The following is a 25,996-nucleotide window of genomic DNA, read 5'->3' as shown; positions in this document are numbered from 1 at the left end:
CACTGCGTATCTTGACAGCGCTATATAAATAAATGATGATGAAATAAATGATGATGATAATAGAAAGAAATGACGAAAACATAGATATTTTAATTTATAGAACAGGTTGAATAAATAGTCATTCTAAACCCTATTTTGCGGCTCATGTTAAACACTCTTGTAGGTGTATGCCAAACTGCCGAGACCAAAGTCACACGCACAACAGTTTTTAATTTGCCCTTTTTATCTTTAATATCTCCACTTGCTTTTTAATAATAGAACTTTATCTGTTTGTGGTTTGACGTCTGACAGCTGGAACCTTCCCCCTCCCTCATGTCAGCCTAAATTATGTTCATATTCTATTGTAAACTTTTCAATAAAAAACATAAAAACATAAAAACCCCATTTACTTCCTGCACTTGTGTTTGTCTATTGTTTGCTTTATTATTGTGGTGTTTGTATAGAGTCCGGAATGATCCGCGGGTTACAGGGAGAGAGTGATTGCTTTGGCTGGAGGAATTATTTGAGCAGATAATTATGTTTGATCCCAGCAATCCCAAACTATGTTCCTGCTATCGTTTCCCTGTTGACAGATTAAATGAATGCAGGTGTTTCATGTTGTTCTTTAATATTAGAGAATAAGTATACAATAGAGCTGTCTTGTTCACTAAAGATATTATCTGTAAAACTACTTTAAAGGGGTTGTTCACCTTTAACTTAACTCTTAGTATGATGTAGAGACTGATATTCTGAGACAATTTGCAATTGGTTTTTATTTTTTATTATGTGTGGGTTATTTAGATTTTTATTCAGCAGCTCTACAGTTTGCAATTTCAGCATCTGGTTGCTAGGGTTCAGATTACTCTAGCAACCAAGCATTGATTTGCATAAGAGACTAGAATATAAATAGGAGAGGGATTCAATTGAAAGATGAGCAATAATAGGGATGCACCGAATCCAGGATTGTGTTTGGTATTCGGCCAGTATTGGCCATTTTCAGTACGATTCTGCCGAATCCTTGTGCCTGGTCAAACCGAATCCAAATCCTTAAAAACATGTGACTTTTCGTCACAAAACAAGTAAGTTAAAAAAAATTTTAGCCGCACACGAGGCTAAAAATAAAAATAAAAAAAAATGAAGGCCAATGAAAAGTTGCTTGAAATTATCAGTTTTATAACATAGAACAAGTTAACTAAAAAGTGTGCTACATGTTTAAGTAAAATTCAGTAGCTTTTAGCAGGATTTCAGCCAATCAAAACAAAATCCTATAATTAATCCTATAATTAAATTAATTAATTAATTTACCTATAATTAATAGGTAAAAGCTGAATTCAACCAGGGCCCACCAGGACAGGGGGCCACCATCAGCCATTTCATCTACAAAAGCTTTTAATTCAGCCTCCCCAAACCAACATTAGTGAGTTTCCCATAACAAACAGGATGGAGGTATTATACATGAAGTTGGCACTGAATTTATCCTGACGTATTCTGGGGCTATTATACGTGTGTTCTGGGATGTATGAAGATGGCAATGTATTTATCTTATTATGAGATCTGGGATATTAAAGGGAAAGTAAAGTCTAAAATCGAATAAGGCTAGAAATGCTGTATTTTGTATACTAAATATAAACATGAACTTACTGCACCACAAGCCTAATCAAACAAATGATTTATGCTTTTAAAATTGGCCACAGGGGGTCACCATCTTGTAACTTTGTTATACATCTTTGCAAGACTAAGACTGTGCACATGCTCAGTGTGGTCTGGGCTGCTTAGTGATCATCATAAATGATCAAAACAGGGAAACAAACAAAGCTGCTTGAGTTCTGCATGGCTGGGAGGTAAGGCGGGGGCTCCCCCTGCTGTTCATAAGTATGATTGTTTCCCTGCAGAGCAGTTAGGGACCGTCTGACAATTTCTATCCACAGCAGTAAATGAAGGAAGAATTTCACTGCATACAGTCAGGGTTTTTTTTTTTATAAAAATGGTGCACATTTTTTAATTAAAGTATATTGGAGATAGGTTTATTTTTCATTAAAGAAAGTAAAAATGGGATTTTATTTTTTTGCCTTTACATGCCCTTTAAATCAGTGCCCGGGTTCTATGTTCAATTCCAGGCAGAGCTTGTCTCCAAGGAGTTTGTGTGTTTTTCCCACAGGTGCAAGTGTTTCCCTCAGGAAGTGAGGTTTAAAGGGGACCCGTCACCCAAAAAAATGATTCAAAATCCTATTTTATCACATAAAAAGAACTTTAATTACACTGTATAAATTATTTGAATCTTGTTTCCATCAGTCTGGGAATTCATAATTATAACAAGCAGGTAGGTGCCATTTTGTTGACACTGTTATTAAGACAAGCCTTGTATCATCTCAGAATCTTGTTTGTGCACCAGAATGGGGGACCTGATGTCCATCCCCATGTACTGGCTACACAATTAAATGGTGAAGAGAACGGGGGAATGTGGGAAGAGCAGTGACATCTAGTAAGGGCTGAATGGAAAATGAAAGTAATTGTCTGCCCCGCCTCTATGCCCATTGCATAGAGGAGGGGCAGACAATATTTGATTGACAGCTGAGGTTTTTAAATGAGCTTACAGCAGCTAGGAATGCTTTAATACAAAATAGAAATTTGATTTCATGTTTAATTTAAAAAGGACTTTTATTATACAGATTTTTTTGTCTGGGTGACAGGTCCACTTTAAGGTTTAAGTGAGGTTAAAGGGCTCCTTATAAAAATGTCTCTAGTGTGTGTGTGAATGGGATTGGGTCCTTAGAATGTAAGTTTAGTAGCTTAGTTTGGGACGCAGGAGTGTTTTGTTTCCAGCATGTTAGTAGTGGGTTGATAATATTACATGAAACATGTTCATAGGCTGCTTTATAGTTATATAATATACAAGAGTCATGTCTATCCTATAAATTAAATCCTTATAAACGGTGCTTAGTGATGTCATTGGTTATAATCGGAGCTTAGTGATGTCATTTCTGTCTCATGACTCTTGGGTATTATAATAAATAAATTACCCCCTGTTGCCTCTGAGTCACCTCGGAGTTCGATGATCTGAATAAATATGGTTCATAATAAATGGCCATGGAACTCCTCGGTAACTTATAATATCCTTATATTTCACAATAGGAGATACCTTATTTACTATATAATGATGTCATATAAAGATTTTCATGGAGCCCCTGGGAATGACGGGAACCATCAAATCCCTCAGTGGGCCACATGAACAGCTCTGCCTTATCCAGAAAGTCAGACAGAATACATGAAGCAATTAGAAACAAAGGCGGTCGTATGATTATTACAGGCGCGTGTATTATGGTGACCTACAAAACTCATTAAACCAGTTCGTTTTTAACCATTATCTTTTAACCAATGAAAACAAGTCAGCTCATCAGCTTTACCTGTCATCCATGGATCCTGAGATAAGTGCACCTTCTGGTAAGGTTTCCAGCTCTTCAGTTTGGAATTTCAGCATCTGGTTACTAGGGTCTAATGATCCCTAGCAACCAGGCAGTGGTGTTAATAAGACTAAAGGATGAATAAGAGAGGGTCTGAGTTAAAAGATGTGGGAAAAAAGCAGTGTTGGACTAGGATGTGGGGCCCACTGGGGCTGAAGTTTTGGGGCCCCTTATCCCAGTTGTGAGCTCCTCAGCAGAGAAACCCAAGCGCCACCCCCCACATGTTGTTATATGCGTCCTGTACTTTTTGATCTCTCTGTATGACTGCGATCGGGAATGAGAGAGGAGGGCACAGATTCTTTGAGGGGGGGGTCGGCAGTGCCCAGAAGGCCTGGGGCCCACAGGACTTTTCCCAGTGTCCCACCAGCCCAATTAGACCCTCCGAAAAAGTCGCAATAATAATAATTGTAGCTTCACAAAGCAATTTGTTTTTGCTGTATGAGTCAGGGTAGCCCACCCCGTGAAAGCTTAAAAGGGGCAAAAGTGGGGGGCAAGTAATTCAAAAACTATAAAAAGTGAAGACCAATTGAGAAGTTGCTAAGAATAGGCCTTTTTTTACGACTTACTAAAAATTAACTTAAAGGTGAACTAGCCCTTTAAGGAAAGAGCTAATGTTCATAATACCAGTAGTAGGAGATTAAGCTCGGGGCACAAGGAAGTAACTTGCTGTATGTACCAATATCTTGCAATGGAATCATTTGCATAAATGTGTCACTTATACATGTATGATAATAATAATATGATAATCCCTCGCTACACCAGTGTGTCTCTTTGTGTACACAACCTCTCTGGTATCTCTGTTTTTTCACACGCAGTGGTTTCTAGTGATCAGGCACGGCCGGTCTCATTCCTTAGTGTTCCTTTGCACAGGCGTGCGAGCCGTTATATCTATGAGTACAAAAGGCGAAATATAGTAATTGCTAACGTCATTAAATTAAGTAACTTCAGGGTCGGACTGGGCCAGCGGGAGACCGGGAACAAAACAGGTGGGCCCAGACCTGCCCCATAAAGAACTTTCCACTGCATTGTTCACGTGGCGCATCATTTGCGCATGCACAAGCTGGTGCCGACAGTTTTAAGGTTGGGAGAGGGCCCCTGGGGACTGCCAGGAAGGCCCTCATTTTGTAGCCCCGGTGGGCCCCCAAGGCTCCAATCCAACCCTGAATCTCATTATGCAAATTTGTTCAACTATAACTCTTAGCATCCCACTGATGGTCTGTGGCTGCTCGATGGTTATGTCTCCACAAGATCACTAGATCTGATACAGATGTTTCAGGGGTATGTCCTCTTGACTCCGGCAATGTGGCAGCTCTAAAGGTGGCCATAGATGTTACAGTTAGGATCTTTCTTGGAAAAGATGTTTCCAGGAAAGATTGTTTGTTTCAATACACACGTGTAGAGCTGAATCGTCGATTCAGCAATGGCTGATGTTCAGGTGCCTTCAAAGGAGCCCGATCAAAATTTTCCAGTCAGCCCGTTCGACGAGCCGTCCGATATCCAAGTCTTCTGCAGATATCAGTCGTCTCTTTTTTTATGATATTATTATCAGTGCATCTATGGCCACCTTTATTAAAGGAAAACTATACCCCCTCAAACAATGTAGGTCTCTATAGAAAGATATTGCATAAAACAGCTCATATGTAAAACCCTGCTTCTTGTAAATAAACCGTTTTCATAATGGGGTAATCATAAATAGAAAACTGCCATTTTAAAAAATAAGGGCCGTCCCCTGGGATCGTATGATTCACTGCGCTCACTGTTCACTAGCAAACTATACTTGTTCTGTCACATGAGCCAATTAACAGACAGAGTTGTGTCTTTTGCTTCCTCACTTCTTCCTGTTACAGTTAGGGGCAGATTTATCAAGGGTCGAATTTCGAGGGTTAAAAAACCCTCGAAGTAAAATCTTTCAAATTCGAATATCGAATTAGATAGATTTTAGTGCAAAATGTTTGATCGAATGAACGATAAAATCCTTTGAATCGAACAATTAGAGCGATTTTAAGTGATCGATCGAACGATTTTTATTCGATCATAAAAAGTACCCAAAAACTATCTACAATGTCCCCATAGGCTAACATTCAATTTGGTAGCTTTTATTTGGCGAAGTATTGAGTCGAAGGATTTTTTTAAAGAGACAGTACTTCGGTTATCGAATGGTCGAACGATTTTTTACTTTGAATCGTTCCAATCAATCGATTCGATCGAATTAGACCAATTGGATGGTCGAAGTACCCAAAAAATTACTTCGAAATTCGAATATTTTTGGTTTCCAACTATTCACTTGAGCTTAGTAAATCTGCCCCTAAGAGTTGTAGTATTTCTGGTCAGGTGATCTCTGAGGCAGCACACAGACCATCACAAAATGGTGGTTCAAGGTAATAGATATAAAAGGGCAATATTTACTTAAATATATATTGCAGTTTGGTAAGATTCTTTAATATGCCACTTAATTTGCTCAAGTATTCTTTAATATGCCACTCTGTTGCTCAAGTATTCATTTTGGAGGTATAGTTTTCCTTTAATATATAGTTTGTAATTAGTGTTGCCGCCTGCCCAGTTTTTAAACCCGGACAGCCCGGTTTTGACCCGGACAGCCTGTTTTTTTGAAGGCTGCCCAGGCCAAAAATGCCTGCCGGTTTTCCAAATTAGGAAAACTGGGCAAGGTTCCCTATAATTGATGCAGCGACCAGCCAATCAGTGATCTCCATCTCATAGCCCCGCCCCTGACATCACGGCCCTGCCCATGCCGCCTCACCCCTGCTGCATCATAGCCCCGCTAGCTGCCCGAATATCACAAACTGAAACAGTTGGCAACCCTATTTCTAATGAATGTTGTGTCCTCATAACAAAACACTGTAGACATTTGGCATTCTTGTATATAAGTTGCAGCGATTCCCCTTATTTATTGATGTGCCAAGAAGTAGCACTTCATCTGCCTTGGAATTACAACTCCCAGCGTTATTATACTACATCCACTGTTGAAAGAATTCTTGTAGAAGGAAAACGGATACCAAACTCTGTGTGTCTGGCTGCCCTTGTGCTTTCCTGTAGATATAAGAGTTAAACACAGAAAATACAGCTTTTATATAAAATGTATGTGTGTAATCTCTAAAAATAATCAATTACTTCTATCAAATTGTTAAAGGGGAGAACGGGTTACTGGATACTGACCTCGCTCATTTTTCTTTGTTTTCACAGGATTACACAATCAGCCGTAAGTATGAATTTTTATCCACCTATTCTCTGCAATTAAAGGCCAACCCCAACTACCATCCATGATGTTTATATTAAGACATAGAGCTGCCATACTTCCTCCTGCAGACAGCAGACTTAAGGACTCATTAACCTCCATACCCACAGTGGGCAAAGTGCAATTTTCCAACACAGTCTCCATGTTTTTTTACCCAGAATGCAGGGTTCCCCCCAGAAATCCAGCATTGTTAAGGAGGCTGGGGGACTTGCATGCAAAGTTAGCAAAATTAACACAATTGAGCTTGGACATTGTCACAAATTTCTGGCGTTGACCCTGAGAGTGATGTGTGCTCCCTATTCTTTTTGTGCACCACTGCTGTGGATTTTGATGCAGGGTGCTGAGCAAACCTGGATCAATGGTGTCAGTAGCTCCAGGGTTCCCCTGTGTCAGTAGGTGCAGCAGTGGTGCAAGAAGTGCAAGAAGCCTTTAATGAATAGGGTTTAATGTGCAGCGATGTTTCAGGGGCTGCTGCCGCCTCTCCCACTCCACGCTTTCAACTTATTGCGTTGGAGCGGGTCCAGGGGGGCAGCATCAATAGTGCAGTGAGCAGTATTGCACTAGCAGAGCCGAATTTCAGTGTTAAAAAACGGGAACTGGTCGATCCATGTCGCCTGAGGAAATGTTCTCACCTTTGTAGTAGTGGAGCAGGCACTTCCCCAGTCCAGACAGACTTGTAAAATATCCAGAAGTTTATTTGGTACATAAGGACACAGCCTTACGCGTTTCATATCAAACAGAAGAGATCCTGTCATGATTTTTATGATGTCGTTTCTATTTCTAATTTACACTGCAAATAATTCACTCTACAATATAAAATTTCCTTCCTGAACCAGCAAGTGTATTTAGTTGTAATATGGGTGTGTAGGCGGCATCTCAGGTCATTTTGCCTGGTCATGTGCTTTCAGCAGTGTCAGACTGGGACACCAGGGGCCCACCCAAAAACCTTTGACTAGGGGCCCACTAATAAATCGTAGACCAGGGGCCCACTCTTAGTACTATTATTCTTCCTTCCTTCCCTCACTCATCTATTCTCCTTTTCTTTCCATACTATAATCTACTATTCCATCTATTTAGCCACTTTGTTGTAAAATAAATAGGTAATGGCCATGAAATATGCCAAATGTTTAGCAGCATGAGGGGCCACTGACACCTTGGCCCACCGGGAGTTTTCCTGGTATCCCTGTGGGCGAGTCCAACACTGGCTTTCAGAAAGAGCCAGCACTTTAGGATGGAACTGCTTTCTGGCAGGCTGTTGTTTCTCCTACTCAATGTAACTGAATGTGTCTCAGTGGGACTTGGATTTTACTATTGAGTGCTGTTCATAGATCTACCGGGCAGCTGATTATTTGAGAAATGGATTTCAGTGCAGAATTCTGCTGGAACAGCACTATTAACTGGTGCGTTTTGAAAAAAAATGATTTTCCTATGACAGTATAATTGTCTATAATACACAAAAGCCATGAATATCTTGTAAATTATATCCTTATAAACGGTGAGTAGTGATGTCATCAGTTATAAACGGTGAGTAGTGATGTAATTTCTGTCACATGACTCACTAAAATTTGTGTATTATAATTAATAAAGTACCCCCAGTTGTAAAATATGAGGATATTATAAGTTACCTCGGAGTTCCATGACCTGTATAAAAACACTCGGCCTTCGGCCTCGTGTTTTTATATGGTCATGAAACTCCTCGGTAACTTATAATATCCTTATATTTTACAAGAGGGGGTACTTTATTCACTATATATGATACGAAACGCATTAGGCTGTGTCATTATGTACCAAATAAACTTCTGAATATTTTACAAGTCTGTCTAGAAGATTGGTCTTTGAAGTGCCTGCTCCACTACTTCATGGTTGTCTGCTCCCTTAGCTGAAGGTTCAGGGCGGTGCACCAGGACCTCTTCCTACAATTGGGGCGTTACACATTTTGAGTCCTGAGAGTTCGATTATAAATGTTCTCACCTTGCCTCATGGCAGGAGTCCTCTCAGTCAGACCAGTCTCTCTTGGCTCAGGACAATAATAACTAATACTTTGGTTTAGGCAATTGTTTGCATGCTTAGTTCTTATTGGTTGCTAAGACTTACTAAACTTTGAAAGCTTTGCCCTTCTTGTTACTTGCGTCCCCTTCCCCTAATGTAATATGGGCTAATATTATACTTATTATAAATGTAAATGGCACACTTACATTTAGGGGCTGATTCACTAAGGGTCGAATATCGAGGGTTAATTAACCCTCGATATTCGACTAGGAACTAAAATCCTTCGACTTCAAATATCGAAGTCGAAGGATTTAGGGCAGATAGTACAATCGAACGATCGAAGGATTATTCCTTCGATCGAACGATTAAATCCTTCGAATCCTTCACTCGAAGTTAGTGAATCGGCCCCTTAGTGTTAGTGGCCATTTAAATTACTCTTCTACATTTCCAGCTTCCATATTTTATTTGAGGTTCATTTGTCATGATCCATGTTACATTTTACTTCTCTCCTGCAGGCAAAATTGCCTTCCCGCAGACCTCAGACCCAAATCAGACCTGCCCAATAAATCTGCCCTCAGATGCCCTCTCCCTTTCCACTGTGGAACTGTGCCACCCCCTCAAGACAAATCAAGCCTGCAAGAACTGTATCCGTGTCGTCATCTCTCTCAACTCTACAGGTAACCAGTTCTGCCTCTTTATTGGCACAGATATCTGGGAAACATATCCACATGGATGCAAATATAGTAATGATGGCAATGTTCTGTTTTTAGGAAAGTCTGTAATGATGAAATGAGGAAAACCTCAGAAGTGAAACTAAAATTATTTATATAGATCATGTATTCCTGTTGTAAATAGTGTTGCCACCTGGCAAGTATTTTACCAGCCTGGCCGCTAAAAATGATGGTCGATCCCAATGTTATTAATAGGGAAAAAAGATAAATATATATAGGAAGGCCGGTATTTTTTTCAGAAAAGGTGGGAACTCTAGTTGTAAATTATAAGGATATGTACCCATATAAAGACACAAGGCTGCAGGCTGAGTTATACAGGAAACTTTGAGTATCACTCGTGTATTATAAGTGATAATGTACCCCCTACTGTAAATGATAAGGATATTAGAAGTCACTGACGGGTTCTGTGACCATATAAAGGCACAAGGCTGCAGACTGAGTTATACAGGGAACTCTGAGTATCACTCATGTATTATAAGGGATAATGTACCCCCTACTGTAAATGATAAGGATATTAGAAGTCACCGAGGGGTTCTGTGACCATATAAAGGCATAAGGCTGCAGGCTGAGTTATACAGGGAACTCTGAGTATCACTCATGTATTATAAGGGATAATGTACCCCCTACTGTAAATGATAAGGATATTAGAAGTCACTGATGGGTTCTGTGACCATATAAAGGCATAAGGCTGCAGGCTGAGTTATACAGGGAACTTTGAGTATCACTCGTGTATTATAAGTGATAATGTACCCCCTACTGTAAATGATAAGGATATTATAAGTCACTGACGGGTTCTGTGACCATATAAAGGCACAAGGCTGCAGACTGAGTTATACAGGGAACTCTGAGTATCACTCATGTATTATAAGGGATAATGTACCCCCTACTGTAAATGATAAGGATATTAGAAGTCACTGAGGGGTTCTGTGACCATATAAAGGCACAAGGCTGCAGGCTGAGTTATACAGGGAACTCTGACTCTGACTTAAGAGATTGTTACAGTTTACACATTACCAACATCCCTAGTCGTCAAAAAAGGAGAAAGAGAAAGATGTGCTCCATGCAGAACATGAAGTGTTTCTGGGGGCAGGGGCGATCCTGGCCCCTCCGCCGCCTGAGGCATCAGCAGTTGCTGCTGCCCCCCCCCTCCCCCAGAAATTCGCTCTTAAAGTACCAGGAGCAGCATTTTTGCCGCCCCTGGTACCTAGTGGGGTGGTGCCGCCTGAGGCGACAGCCTCAACTTGCCTCATTGGCGAAGCACCCCTGTCTGGGGGGGGGGGGAGATGATGGGCAACGACCTTGTTGGTGAACTGCACTGCAACGAGCACTTGGTCCTACTCACATATTTCCTCACCATTCCAATATATGCCACTATTATACACCCCTTACTACCCACCCACATTATACTGTAACATATGGAGGCCTTGCATATAAACACATTTCATCTAATAATTAAAAGTTAATTGTGAATTACAGCAAAATTATTTGTTCTAGATTAGATATTCTGCGCATCAGTAGCAGGGAGGTTACATTCTGTACTTGGTGTCATCATTAATGTCCGGATCGTCCTCACGTCTCATTGCATTCCTCTGCTAACTGCCCCTCAGAATATCACTCTCTGCATCGTTCTAAAAGTTCATTTAAAGGTGAACAACCCCTTTAAAGGAAATGTAGACCAAAATGAATGCTCAGAGCCCTATTCTGCAATTTATACACATTTTTCTATTTTCCAGATATTGCACATCTAATACAATGAATTTGAAACAATGGCGCCTCCTGCTGTTCAGTTCTGCTGGCCAGTCACCGTCAGCAGAACAGTCAGCAAAAAAACAAGTTTAGGGAACAGAGGAAAAGTCTTGTGATGTTGCTCTGACCAGAAAATAAAGTTGGTGAGCAGAGAGGAGTCTCTGTTGTTTCTGTGAGTTCTAAGCAGAACAAGTCTTTCCTCTGATCACTAACTTAATTTTCCGTCTCTTCTGCTTGACGACTGTTATCCCGTCTGACTCTAAATCCTTCTGATCTGATCTTACTGCAGACCCATAGGGAGAACACTGCATCAACAGATCAATGTGTTTATTCACTTATAATACACAAAAGCCATGAATATCTTGTAAATTATATCCTTATAAATGGTGAGTTCTGATGTCATCAGTTATAAACGGTGAGTTGTGATGTCATTTCTGTCACAAGACTCACTGAACTTGTGTATAATAAATAAAGTACCCCCAGTTGCAAAATATGAGGATATTAGAAGTAACCTTGGAGTTCCATGACCTGTATAAAAACACTCGACCTTCGGCCTCGTGTTTTTATATGGTCATGAAACTCCTCGGTAACTTATAATATCCTTATATTTTACAATAGGGGGTACTTTATTCACTATATAATACACAAAAGCCATGAATATCCTGTAAATTATATCCTTATAAACGGCCTCGTGTTTTTATATGGTCATGAAACTCCTCGTTAACTTATAATATCCTTATATTTTACAAGAGGGGGTACTTTATTCACTATATAAATGTTGCTTAGTGATGTCATCGGTTATAATCAGAGCTTAGTGATGTCATTTCTGTCACATGACTCATTGAAACTGATATTGAAACCCCTTTTGCAAAATATAAGGATATGAGAGGTCACCTCGGAGTTCCATGACCTGAATAAATATGGTCCATAATATATGGTCATGGAACTCCTCTGTAACTTATAATATCCTTATATTTTACAGGAGGGGGTACTTTATTCACTCTATTCTTTACAGTACAGAAGAAAATGCTGTGAGTAACTTGATTTCTGCTTCCCTTGCAGGGTTCCCCCGACTTCAAGGGTTTTATATAGAGGCTCTGGAGATCAGCACTAACAAGTACAAGTCTTTCCAGATACTCAGAAGAAGCAGAGGGGCCCCTGATGGAAACCTGGTGAGTGCAAATGTTTTAAGATGTTCCATGGGAGCATTAGCTTGTGTTACAGTATTTATGTGCCTGCATTGGGGGAGTGTATATTCTGGTACTCGTGATTATATTTACTTCCTTTCTGTAGAACCAAGGCATGCTGGGAGTCACCCTTCCACTGACTTCAATGGCTACATTTTCTTTCATCGGGAATAAATTTATTTTTCTGGGTTTCCATCCATTTTAGGCCATTCACTAGTGATGGGCAAATTTCTCCCGTTTTGCTTCATCATTGTGAATTTCCAGCGAAACGGGGAAAAATCAGCATGATGACCGCGTCAATTTGCGTCAATTTTGATGCCGAGTTAAAATCAAGACGCGCGACGGTTTTGCCGTGTGCGACTTTTCCGACGCACGTCCAATTTTTTTGGCCACCGGTGAATTTTTGCAGGAGTTTTGTGAATTTCTTCGCCCATGTCGAACCGCAGTAATTCGGCGCATTTATTCACCCATCACTACCATTCACTGTTGGAAGGAGTGTGATATATTTATGTTCACACATTTGGTGTTTCCTCTCCTCAGTGGTCGATCGAGTACGACTGTCTGACAGCAACTCCCAGCCAGTATGTGTCCGTGTGGCTGTCGACCGTTCCCGATTGTGGAGTGAGGATCAGCAAGACGCACTACCTGCACGACAATAATGCTAGTAAGCTCCTCGCTTCTGTGTCTCCATTTATAAATGTCACTGCTATTGAAAAGCAGTCTGTCTACCTGTTTCTATTCTGGTGGTTCTGACTCTTGAAACAATGTAGCAGAAGCCAGAACTCCTCCAGCCAAATCTCCAGCTCTCACAATGGCTTGCCTATTCCGTCATTAATATATCTATAGTATATAGTGTATAGGTGCTGGAAATGGGATGGTTAAAGCTACACTGAGGAGGTTATTTATTAAAATCCAAATATTACAGTTTTGAAAAATTGTAGGTTTTTTTTACTAGAAAACTCAAATTTTACAGGAAAAAAATCGAATTTTTGAAATATATTATACCCTGATTATTATAAGCCCGAATTAGAAAATCCGCCATCTCAGACCTGTCGAGGTCCTGTATAAGTTAATGGGAGAGGCGCCAATCTGATTCTTCTTTGTCTCCATATAGAACCTGACTTCAACTATACACACTCACCAGAACAACAGCAAATTGCAGTCTCCTTATCTAAGGGACCCACGTCAGTTGCGCGTCTTTGCTACAGAAGATTTATCTGCAACTCCCTGCCAGAAAATGAAACCCCCAAGGTGAGCACCATGGCTCTGCTCTCTTAAAGGGGCACTACTGCTATTTGTTTCTGATAATGCCTTAAAGGGGAAGTAAAGTCGAAATTAGAATAAGGCTATAAATGCTGTATTTTGTATACTAAACATGAACTAATCAAACAAATGATTTATGCTTTCAAAGTTGTCCACAGGGGGGTCACCATCTTGTAAATTTGTTAAACATCTTTGCAAGACTAAGACTGTGCACATGCTCAGTGTGGTCTGGGCTGCTTAGGGATCGTCATAAATGATCAAAACAGTCAAATAATATCTGCCAAAAGCCGTTACAGCCAGACTGATTAATAATCAGAATATACAGACTGCACTGGGTCCTGTGTTGTCATGTAATCTAATGTGGATTTTATAGTTTTTGTATTGTTTAATACAAACTTTCTCCAACTCTGCAGAACCAGTGGCTGTAGCAAAATAATCCTCCAAATAGAATCCCAGTTTATCTGTTTAAATCTGGCTTTATGATCTTTGTCCCTGCAGTTGGAGTTGGAAACAGTAAAGGGGATGTAAAAGCAAAAATAAAATCCAATGCAAATCTCTACACTGTCGCCAACTGCTCTACAGGGAAACAAACAAAGCTGCTTGAGTTCTGCATGGCTGGGAAATAAGGCGGGGGCTCCCCCTGCTGTTCATAAGTATGATTGTTTCCCTGCAGAGCAGTTAAGGACCATCTGACAATTCCTATCCACAGCAGTAAATGAAGGAAGAATTTCACTGCATACAGTCAGGTTTCTTATATGGAGATATGTAGTGTATTGGAGATATGTTTCTTTTTCATTAAAGAAAGTAAAAATGGGTTTTTATTTTTTTGTTTTTTTTATGCCCTTTAAAAGTCTGTTATCAACCTCATGCAACTGAACAAGGCGAAGAATTTTCAGACCACACCCCCAGAGTAACTTGATCACACCCCCTTGGTATCTTTATTAAGGCATCGGGCTCACTGTGCTCCTCTCTCTCTCTCTCTCTCCCTTCCAGTTTAATGTTACCAAGAAAGCCATCCTGAAGTATCATCATTTACTGCCCTGCCTGTGCATTGAGGTGAGTACTGGCCTTTCTGTGCATAACCCCTAACCACCAATCAGCAATTAGTATTAATCAATATGCTGCACAATGCAGTTGTTCTATACACAATTGTAACATGTCTTGATACAGTAATGTGCAGCACAAATGTATGACACCATCTAGTGGTCACTATGAAGTACTACAAGTAGAGCCTAGTGCATGCCTTACTGTTATTTCCCATGTAATTCCTATATCTGCTGTGTATTACTTGCAAATTATGGCACAATGGAGAATTTTAATTATCTGCCTGCCCAGCAGAACAATCAGTGGCACAGACTGGGATTGTAATTTTTTGCTGCTGATTTTAGGGTTCACTCCAGACTTGAGGGCCTTGTTTACTCTCTAAAGTGCAGAAAGTGGAACAATTTGATTTTTTTTTAACCCACAATGTAGTTTATTTTTCTCTCTAAATTCCAGCGTCATTGAGGCCCTGTGTGGCCACAGCATGGGTGTTCTCTTACAGGCCCCCATTTATACACTACATTATACAAAAAAGCTGTTTTAAATAAATTAAATCCAATTAAATACCAAGGTCCATTGTGCCCATAGTGATTTCTCTAGCAACCATGCATTAATTTGAATAAGAGACTAGAATATGAATAAGAGAGGCCTGAATACAAAGATGAGTAATAAAAAGTAGCAATAACAATACATTTGTAGCCTTAAAGAGCATTTATTTTTTTAAATGGGGTCAGTGACCCCCTGTTTGAAAGCTGAAAAGAAAAAGGCAAATTATTCAAAAACTATAAAAAAGGAAAATGAAGGCCAATTGAAAAGTTGCTTGAAATTACCCATAACATACTAGAAGTTAACTTAAAGGTGAACCGCCCCTTTAAATTTCTGTTGGTCTTTTTTTCTTTTCAGGCCTATTATGATTACCAGGACAGCCCCAGGAATCAGATTTGCCCTTTTGAAAGCCGTGACGACGCCTGTAAGTGGTTTTATGTAATGTTGATATGATACTTATCGGTTACCGTCTTGACTGTAAATGCCTGTTTCCATTCTGCGCACTGCTGAGTCTGACTCCTGATACATTGTAGCAGAAGCCAGCTGATAATCAGACCTGGAGAAGAAGAATTGCGTTGTGCTACAATTTAAATTTGCAAGAGTTAGGACAAGTGCAGAAATCAAAACTGGCTGAACATAAAGAATCTCAGCATTGATGCAGGACAGAAATGCTGCATTGAGAGAGGCAGGAAGGAAAGAACAAAAGCGACTACAAATACAGTCTTTATTTTTTTGGATGTTAGTTTCCCTTTAACAGAAGATCTCTCCTGCCATCCTTGCAGATGGGCCTGATTTCTGGAACATAACGTGGTCACACTCAAATGATCGGCTGCTGATGAAGTTCAAATCCCTTTGCATGCTGGAACCTTCCGTCTCCCTCTGCCAGAAACAAAACGTCTCCTGCAACGTTATCCCCGGTGTTAAAATCTCTACAACGGAACTGTTTGAGAATAACCAATTTTATGTCTGGGTAAGCGGAAAAAAAATATTTTTAATGAAAGACAGGTAAAACAGAACATGCTGAATTTGATTGTAAGCTCTGCAAGCCAGAAGCTCCTTTTGCCCTTTCAGTAACTTTGACTAATTAGCACTGGCCTTCAAGCTACTAACAATATCCAGTGTTTATTACACAACAAATTGTAAAACTGCTGGTGGGTTGGTTCTTCTGTTTGCTAAGCTTTCTTGTTGCAGTTCCTGTGATAATTAAAGGAACAGTAACACCAAAAAATTTAAGTGTTTTAAAGTAAATAAGTAAGTAAATATCATGTACTGTTGCCCTGCACTGGAAAAACTGATCTGTTTGCTTCAGAAACACTACTATAGTTTATATAAAGAAGCTTCTGTGTAGCAATGGCGGAAATTGAAAAACGGCTATATGGCACAGGTTAACTAATGGATAACAGATAACACCATTATGTTCTACAGAGCTTATCTGCTGTGTAACCTGAGCTTTTTCTCCTTTGAATGGCTGCCCCCATTGCTACACAGCAGCTTATTTATATAAACAATAGTAGTGTTTCTGAAGCAAACACACCAGTTTTATCAGTGCAGGGCAACTCTGCATTATATTTTCATTACTTTAAAACACTTTTATTTTTTGACGTTACGGTTCCTTTAATCCTAATATGGGCTCTAAATCCTGCAGTGATGCCGTGGCTTTTACATAGGATCCCACAACAACGTGCTCTGAAATCTCTGTTACTAAGAGAGTTATAATTGCTCCCATAAAGCTGGTAGTCCCCATGGTGTACCCCTATATCCTACCCAATTGTCACATGTGCAGTACAGGTTGTGTGCATGCAACAATCAGGTAGCATTGGGGTACCCCCTCCTCCTCCACTGAATTCATATTAGGGAGATTTTCAAAAATGCAGAATGTTTATATCTATATAGACACCCAAGTGCCACCTCCCAGTGCATTACATACTCACCTTTCCCAGGTGTCCCTAGTCATCACTTGCACATGTGCAGTACAGTAGAACCAGAGAAATGTTACTCTTATGAAGTCAAAGCTAGGGGGTGCCTCGGACTAGAGTCACATATTGGTGTGGCCCTCTGTTTGTTCTTTCCCCAAGGCCCATATGGTTTTATCCTTTTTACAGGAGCAGCTTCTGTGCTTTAAATAACTGGGGGATACCACCATTCATCAATGAGCCTTTAAGTTGGAGGGATGTTTTGTGAAATTAACATATGGTATACCCCCAAAATTTAGTTTTTATGAAAAATTAACTATAATTGTTGCGTATGTCTTCACAGGCTTATGAAGTTGACAATGTGGACAAAGACCCCAATTTGTGCTTTAAGGTATGGAATCCTTTCCTACTACTGTTTGGGTTCTGTTATACAGAAACTTGTTATCCAGAAAGCTCTGAATTATGGGAAGGCTGGCTTTTTCTCTGTAATAATAAAACAGTAGCTTGTACTTGATCCCAACTAAGATATAATTAATCCTTATTGGAAGCAAAACCCGCCTATTGGGTTTATTTAATGATTTTCTAGTCTTAAGGTATGAAGATCCAAATTATAACTAGTAGGGATGCACCGAATCCAGGATTCGGGCTTTTTCAGCAGGATTCAGATTTGGCCAAATTCTTCTGCCAGCCGAACCGAATCCTAATCCAAATTTGCATATGCAAATTATGGTGGGGAGGGAAATCGCGTGACTTTTCATCACAAAACAAGGAAGTAAAAATGTTTTCCCCTTTCCACTCCTATTTTGCATATGCAAATTAGGGTTCTGATTCGGTTCGGTATTCGGCCGAATCTTTCACAAAGGATTCAGGGGTTCGGCCAAATCCAATAGTGGATTCGGTGCATCCCTAATAGCTAGATCTGTTATCCAGAAAACCCCCCAGGTCCTGAGCATTCTGGATAACCTGTCCCATACCTGTATATGACACAATAGCCATGGGACACTTTATTTCATTCCTTAGTTGGGAAAGGTCATCTGAGGCTTCTGATCTCTTCCCTGAGTAGAGCAACATCAGAACAGGTCACTGTTTTCCTTCTGAATGTATATATATTTGACTTACAGTCAGAGAACCAGAACCAGCAGGTGGCACTGTTGTTCCAAAGGTTATTACATGAGCCGAATAAAAAACTGTTCAATAGCTTTTCAACTGAAAAATGACTAATGTAATTTGCAAAAGTGCTTTAAAAGGCACCTCAAGGAACATTCCATTAATTTATCAAAGGTTTACTAATCATTTAATACATTGGCACAGAATTCACCACATGTCACATGATTAACATCGTTTTCTTGTTTTTTTTGCGCAGTTTACCGTGAATAGCAGGAGCCACGTAAGATGTCCTGAAGTTGAGCTTGAAGGTTAGTTGGGTGAGATTTAGGATGGATTCTTAGGACCAGCTCGAGGACATAGCTGAATGACAGATACATCACTATTTTTTATGTCCATAACCTCAAACACTAGAGGGAGCCTTGAGTGCATGTTTTATGTTAAAGGGCATGTAAAGGAATAAAAAATAAAATACCATTTTTGCTTTCTTTAATTAAAAAGAAACCTATCTCCAATATAATTTATATACCAATATACTTTACAATACAATACACTTACAATATACAAATTAAAAAATGTGTACAGTTTTTATAAGAAACCTGGCTGAATGCAGTGAAATTCTACCTTCATTTACTGCTGTGGATAGAAATTGTCAAACGGTCCCTAACTGCTCTGCAGGGAAATAATCATACTTATGAACAGCAGGGGGAGCCCCACCTTACTTCCCAGCCATGCAGAACTCAAGCAGCTTTGTTTGTTTCCCTGTAGAGCAGTCGGCGACTGTGTAGAGATTTGTATTGGATTTTATTTTTGCCTTTACATCCCCTTAACTGTTTCCAACTCCAGCTGCAGGGACAAAGATCATGGAGCCAGATTTAAACAGATAAACTGGGATTCTATTTGGAGGATTATTTTGCTGCAGCCACTGGTTCTGCAGAGTTGGAGAAAGTTTGTATTAAACAATACAAAAACTATAAACTCCACATTAGATTACATGACAACACAGGACCCAGTGCAGTCTGTATATTCTGATTATTAATCAGTCTTGTTGTATCGGCTTCTGGCAGATATTATTTGACTTGTGCTGTTTTGATAATTTATGACGATCCCTAAGCCCAGACCACACTGAGCATGTGCACAGTCTTGGTCTTGCAAAGATGTATAACAAAGTTACAAGATGGTGACCCCCTGTGGCCAACTTTGAAAGCATAAATCATTTGTTTGATTAGGCGTGTGGTGCAGTAAGTTCATGTTTCTGTTTAGTATACAAAATACAGCATTTCTAGCCTTCTTCTATTTTACTTTCCCTTTAATATCCCAGATCTCATAATAAGATAATTACATTGCCATCTTCATACATCCCAGAACACACGTATAATAGCCCCAGAATACGTCAGGATAAATTCAGTGCCAACTTCATGTATAATACCTCCATCCTGTTTGTTATGGGAAACTCACTAATGTTGGTTTGGGGAGGCTGAATTCAAAGCTTGTGTAGATGAAAGGGCTGATGGTGGCCCCCTGTCCTGGTGGGCCCTGGTTGAATTCAGCTTTTACCTATTAATTAAAGTCCCTGCCCCCCCCCCCCATTTGAAAGCAAATAAAAGTCTCAAAATTATGTAGATAGGTGGAATGAACCAAATTGGATTTGGCCATAATTTCTCAAGCTCAAAATGATAAAACAGTCTGAAAGACATGACACACGGAAATGATGATTAGTGTTTCTTTATTATTTTTATAAAATAAGGAAGTGACTTGTGAAAGTGCCTTTGTCTAGTTGTACAGATACTTATTCTGCCTGTAAAGTGGCTACTTGTGGCTGGTAGGTCTTCACTGAAGGAAAAGGTACAAGGGAACCTTTACTGCATAACATGGACATCTCTCACTTCAATGCCATGAACCAGGCAGACTTTTATTTAGCAGCTCCAACACAGGGAATGGCAAAGTACAAATGTATCAATATTATAACACAGGGACCCTTCTCCTTTACTCTCCAGACTTCTCTTTGTCTATTGTGTTCACATAAAGTGTACAAGCTTCCCCTAGCTGTCTCACTACAACCTGTAGGTAATTACAAACCTACTCCATGAACGCTCAGTCCTAACCCCAATCACTGCCTCTTTGTCAGGGCCACAGGCTTCCATTGCTACCGGACGGCTATCTCACCAGCACTAAGGTCAGCCTGACACTCTTACTCACCCTAATCCTAGTCAAGTTCAGACCCTTAGGTCATGTGTACTGACATCTGTCCTTCTTAGAGGAAGTGTCTACTTGTGCACTTCCTTTTATAAGCTCCTACAGGCCAACCTTAGGGGTCGGTGACACCTGCTGGCTAGCTAGTTACACTGAAATATAAAATATATTTCACCTCCTTATACACTTTCTTTCAGTCATGTGATGCAAGCTGTCTATAGCAGCAAAATAGGCTAAATCAGTGATCCTGCAGCCCAGGTTGGCGTACAATCTGGTTGTGCTTCCACTCCCAATATGGCAGCACTCAAGGCAAGTGATGTCATGAGACTTCACACGGTTGCAGCGCAAAATCTTTATATATAAGAAAATGCCAAGGACTTGGGTCCACTGCCTGATTGTAGGTCTTACTTAGTAGGTTGTTCTATCTGGTTCCTGTCCCTCCAGCCTGAGACTATTCTGTTCACTGGCTCTCACGATCACGACCTTTGCCTGTATAGAAACTGCAATAAACTGTTTAACTCTTTGAAGTGTCTCTTTTTCACTTTTTCAAGTTTCAGCTTCCTCCTTAATCCTGATTTCCAACCCAAAAGCCCTGACAAGTAGGCGGTTATGACCCTTTTAATTAAAAAATACTCTAGAAACTATTACCGGTTCCGATACCAAAGAACAAATGGATTTTAGACCCTGACTCTTTTGGGGTAAGCCAATCACACGACTGGAAGAAAGTATACAGGGCAGGAAATACGGAAGTAAAAAGTGGCTATAATTTTTTTAAATATTAAAATGACTAGTGATTTGTTTTGAGGATGGTTTTTTTGATGTAATTAATTCACGCTGAGGACCATGGTGAAATTACAGTAAAAAATAGTTTTTCCAACCCAGAGACACAAACACAGTTATAATCTATTCATTTACTACATGTTTCTCTGCATGCTTTATTAACAAGTGAGTTCCACAGATTTATGTTCAGAATCATGAATTGTCTGTTTACTTACAGACCGTGACTGGAATGTGGAGGTGGATATGGGGCTTTTTCAGGTCCATCTGACCATTTTATCTCGTGTTCCTGCAAACGTCAGTGTTGCTGTGTGCAAGGGTAACAACAGCAGGATCAAGTGTGATCCTCAAACCACCATCCAGGTGAGGCAGGAGATCCCTCCTTTGATTCATTTGTTTATATAGAAGAGGAAGGAAGTGACAGATATAAGGTCATCTCTCAGTGATGGGTTGCTTTCTCTATTTAGCAGGGGTCCCCAACCCTTTTCACCCTTGAGCCACATTCAAATGTTGAAAGATTTGGGGAGCAACGCCCCTGGCTACTGGCAGCCAACCAAGACTTGCCTGGAATTCAAAAATATGCACCTGCTTTGATTGCAAAGAACCATATTCAGTTATGGGTGATTTTTTTCGCATGATTCATTGGACAGCACATGCAGTAATTTAAAAACAAAGGTAGCTCCATTTTGCTGGCTTTGGGTGACTGCTTAGTAGAAATTGGGATCTGCTATTTGTAGGTAGGAATAGAGAACCTACTAGTTCAGTATCAGCATGGAGCTAGAGGTGATAAGTAACAGGTTGAGTGGGGTACCGTTTGTCTGACCCTTATACATCCCCTCTTTCTTGTCTCACATCCCCATTGAGTCAGGGGATATAACCTGCATATTTTTTTTTTTTTAACAGTTCAATGAAGACAATGAAGTACAAGTTTTCTCTACCCTACCAGCCAGGGGCACCTGCTATAAGGTATTAGCATAGAATAAACCACCTTCATTTCTTGTTTTTATTTTACACCAGGCAACTTGTGTCTCATCCAGTGTGGCAGAACCTTGCAGCTGGTGGAAGTCCAGTATGTTGGTAACCATGCCATCATCTACTCACTTAGCTTGCACCCACTATTTGTTCAAGAACCAGTTAAGGGCTGACTTTTTAACTGGGTACCAGCAACAACAGGGGATGGACAACATGACCTTGCATGGCTTTTCTTCACTTGGCACAACCCCTGGGAACCTGCCTGACACAATAAAACATAGGGGCTAAGCACTATCATTTCTCTGCTGCTGTTTGTAAATTCTGTTTTATTTATTTTTTTGCTAATTATCTTTTTTTCCCTACCAGGTGTGGCGCTCTGATGTTCTTTACGCACATAAATACCTCATCTGCCCAGATTGTGAGTAGTCTGCCTTTTCTTTTTTGATCATTGTTCTTTATCAGTTTTTCATTTTTTTTTCCTGCTGCAAACAATTTACTTATGCCGTGAGCCACTGACAGATTTGTGCTCATGACTAGTAGTTTAGTTTACTAGAGTAACCCAGAAATCTCAATATAAAGGTAGGAATGACACCAAAATGATTGGTTTGTCTTTCTTTCCCATCAAGGCTAAGTATGAGTATTGTCTTCCATTTCCTGCAGATTCCCATAAGCACCTGGGGCTGATTTTCTTGGCTTCATTCCTATTGGTGTTGGCGTTGGTTATTCTCCTGTACCTGATCTACCGACAGATTAAGAAAATATTCACAGGTAGGTATTTTGGGTGGAGACCAACCTAGTGAGCGACCCCAGCCACTTACCTACCATGAACCTACAACTCTGTTTTAGCATTTTCCACGATTTATAACCTCTCTTTTCCTATGCAATTTGGGTGGGCAAGCAAAATCTGCTATAGTGCAAAGCGAAGCTGAAAAATGTACGAAACTGCAAAAAAAATTGCTAAACTGCGAAATAATTGGCAAAACGGCAAAAAAATTGCGAAACATCGAAAAATTCACATTACATTTTTTTGCGCATCAATTCTTCACAAAATGCAATGGGTATCAACATTTTTTTGCGCAGCAATTTTTCTCGCTCCAAATGCATTAAAGTCAATGGGCATTTTTCTTATGCGACTTTTTTGTTCAAATGCATTTAAGTCAATGGGCATTTTTTCTTATGGCGACTTTTTTGTCCAAATGCATTAGTCAATGGGAATTTTTTCTTATGGCGACTTTTTTGTCTCTGTGAACTTTTGGTTGCGGGGATTTTTGCCACAATTTCGCGAAAAAGTTAGATGTCAAAATGCGGAATTTCGCCACAAATCCATGGCTGGCGAAAAAAATCACTCATCATTATTCTGTTCGGTCCTTCCCATTAAAAAAAGTGGAGTAAGGTGAAATTTGTGGTGGAAACAGGAGCGTCACCAGGAGGGTTATGGGGTTCCAGAATTCCTAAGGTAACGCAGACTATATATGATCACTATGTGCTATTGATTTTCCATTCATTCTTAACGTTCTTCCATTACAGCCCCCCTTTGGAGTCGCACAGTGCTGCTGGTATACTCCCCTGATTCTGCCGAGTACAAGACCCTCATTTGTGCATTTGCTGACTTCTTGCAAAACATTTTGGGCTGTGAGGTCATTCTAGACATGTGGGATATGAACACAGTGAGCCAGCTCGGAACATTACCTTGGTTCTATCAAAAACGAGAGCTGGTGGCACAGAGAGAAGGCAGCGTCATTATCATGTGGACAAAGAAGAGCAGGCGCATGTATGATCAGTGGACAAGCAGAAAACTAAGTCGTTATGATTGGACAGACCCAGTCAACCTGTTTGGAGCAGCCATGTCCTGTTTGATGAAGGACTTTGACGTTGAGGAGGAAAAGGGCAACCTGAAGGACTATACAGTTGTCTACTTTGAAGGTCTTTGTGATAAACATGATATTCCCCACAGAATGAGAAAAATCAGTAGGTTCCGCCTCTTTAAGGATCTCTACAGGCTGGTCAGTATACTGCAGGGTAGAACTTGCTTATCCCCTCCCTGCCTTATAAAGGGAGCTGCCAAGTATCTCATGAGAAGACTGGAGAGATCAGAAAAGAGCAGAGGCCTCCAGCAGCACGTGGAACTTTATAGGCAGAGACTTCATGAACAGGGCAGTTAGCCTTGGAGCTGGTGGTCAAAAATGGACTTTATCTTAAGCTCCTTTTAGGGTCCTATCAAGTAGGATGCCATGGTTTTCAGGTAGCCCAATGTTTTTTGCATAGAGGATACAGATAGACCTACTACTGGCATTGGTATTTCCCAGCCCCATGGTTGGCCTCATGGTGTTATTATTAGGCAATTAGGTCAATTACAGCTCAGTTGGCATGATATGGGTCCATCAAACGATTATATTCTGACTGTAAGAAGTTCAAGATGGAGCAGATTCTGACTGAATATGGTGGTAAACGTATGATAGCCACTTCAGCAGGTGGATTTGATTACTGCACTGTCTTTGCAAGCCAAATATATACAGCGGTAATACTAAATGCCAAAAAGAATTGTTTGATACAGTTAAAGTGATATCAACAGCGCTAGGGGAAATTGGTGCAATGGGTGCACCTTGGCAAATGGCATTGGTTCCATGGCAATGGGAAAATCGTTTTCCATTAGGAGACCAATAGGGATCTGTAGTTCAGCGATAGCTGAAGGGTTCAGGGTTGCCTGTATTTCTATTCGGAATACAAGCAACGTTTTGCTGCGGGGGGGGGGTTCTTTGAGTTGTCTTGCACTGGCCAGTTTGTAAGTGTCATGGAGCTTGAATGATGGATCCTTATGTGGGTAAAGTTTTACTGTGTACATAAGTATGAAGGAAACTGGATAGATATTATAAGGTGAAAAATCTGTATTAAACGGTACATATTACATACATACATAACAGAAAAGATGCCCACGGACTCCTTTACATGTAGATCGGTTGTAGATACAGCTATTTTGCACTTGTACAGGTATGGGATCCGTTATCCATAAAACCATTATACAGAAAGCTCTGAATTGTAGAAAGACCATCTCCCATAGACTTCATTTTATTCAAATCCAAATTTTTTAAAAATTATTTCCTTTTTCTTTGTATTAATAAAACAGTACGTTGTACTTGATCCAAAACCAACCTATTGGGTATATTTAATGTCTACATGATTTCTAGTATGGAAAGATGTGGAAAACCCTGTTCTGGATAACAGGTCCCATACCTGTAATTGTAATAACAAATGGGAACTTCCATAATGCTTGTCCACAGTATGACTGGGCTACATAGCATGGCTTTCCCAAGGCAGCTCCCATTTACAGATGAAGAGCAGGGATTTAACATACGCACAAAAAGTTACCACCTCAAACTTGTATTTCTTCTTGAGATAAATCAATGTAAGATCACTTCTAATGGGGGTATATGTCCCTTTAAATATACATGGCTGTATATAGGTATAAATATAAATCAGTGTACAAAATGACTTTTGATTTTTATCTGTACACATACTGTGGATTGTTTTGTGGCTGAGCAAGTGCCAAAGAGATTCTACTATAGTCTTATCTTAATGTATGACTATATAACTGGTCCTAAGAGAATAAAGGAATGTTTTTATCAAAAGTTTTCTTTAGAGCTAGAATCATTGTTTCAGATCATTAAGCAAACAAAAGAATGAATTATTTACTGTAATAATGGCACTGCTGAATACCAGGAACCCTTGTAATAGCACTGAAGGGTCAAGAGGGTTGTGTGATAACACCAACTAATGGAGCTATAACAGAGGGACCGCCATCCGACGGGCTTCCCCGATCAATATCTGGCCAAAAGTCAGCCAG

The 25,996-nt window shown here is 40.1% G+C and overlaps 1 protein-coding gene across 1 annotated transcript in view; it reads left to right on the top strand.

The window, feature by feature from the left end:
- Positions 1-25,208, top strand: part of LOC108714710 (interleukin-17 receptor E) — a 33,033-nt gene extending 7,825 nt beyond the window's left edge. Inside the window, exons 2-16 of the mRNA XM_018259164.2 lie at positions 6,642-6,657; positions 9,198-9,359; positions 12,222-12,331; positions 12,887-13,010; positions 13,461-13,597; positions 14,603-14,665; positions 15,554-15,620; positions 15,979-16,166; positions 17,453-17,500; positions 18,473-18,524; positions 21,404-21,546; positions 22,087-22,149; positions 22,522-22,573; positions 22,816-22,923; positions 23,683-25,208. Of these exons, the coding sequence (XP_018114653.1) occupies positions 6,642-6,657; positions 9,198-9,359; positions 12,222-12,331; positions 12,887-13,010; positions 13,461-13,597; positions 14,603-14,665; positions 15,554-15,620; positions 15,979-16,166; positions 17,453-17,500; positions 18,473-18,524; positions 21,404-21,546; positions 22,087-22,149; positions 22,522-22,573; positions 22,816-22,923; positions 23,683-24,317 (1,968 nt within the window). The 3' untranslated portion in view covers positions 24,318-25,208. The remainder of the gene's footprint in view (positions 1-6,641; positions 6,658-9,197; positions 9,360-12,221; positions 12,332-12,886; positions 13,011-13,460; positions 13,598-14,602; positions 14,666-15,553; positions 15,621-15,978; positions 16,167-17,452; positions 17,501-18,472; positions 18,525-21,403; positions 21,547-22,086; positions 22,150-22,521; positions 22,574-22,815; positions 22,924-23,682) is intronic.
- The last annotated feature ends 788 nt before the right edge of the window (positions 25,209-25,996 follow it).

The sequence above is a fragment of the Xenopus laevis genome, chromosome 4L, assembly GCF_017654675.1.
Source record: "Xenopus laevis strain J_2021 chromosome 4L, Xenopus_laevis_v10.1, whole genome shotgun sequence".
Classification (NCBI taxonomy): domain Eukaryota; kingdom Metazoa; phylum Chordata; class Amphibia; order Anura; family Pipidae; genus Xenopus; species Xenopus laevis.
This window is presented reverse-complemented; position numbering and strand designations above follow the sequence as displayed.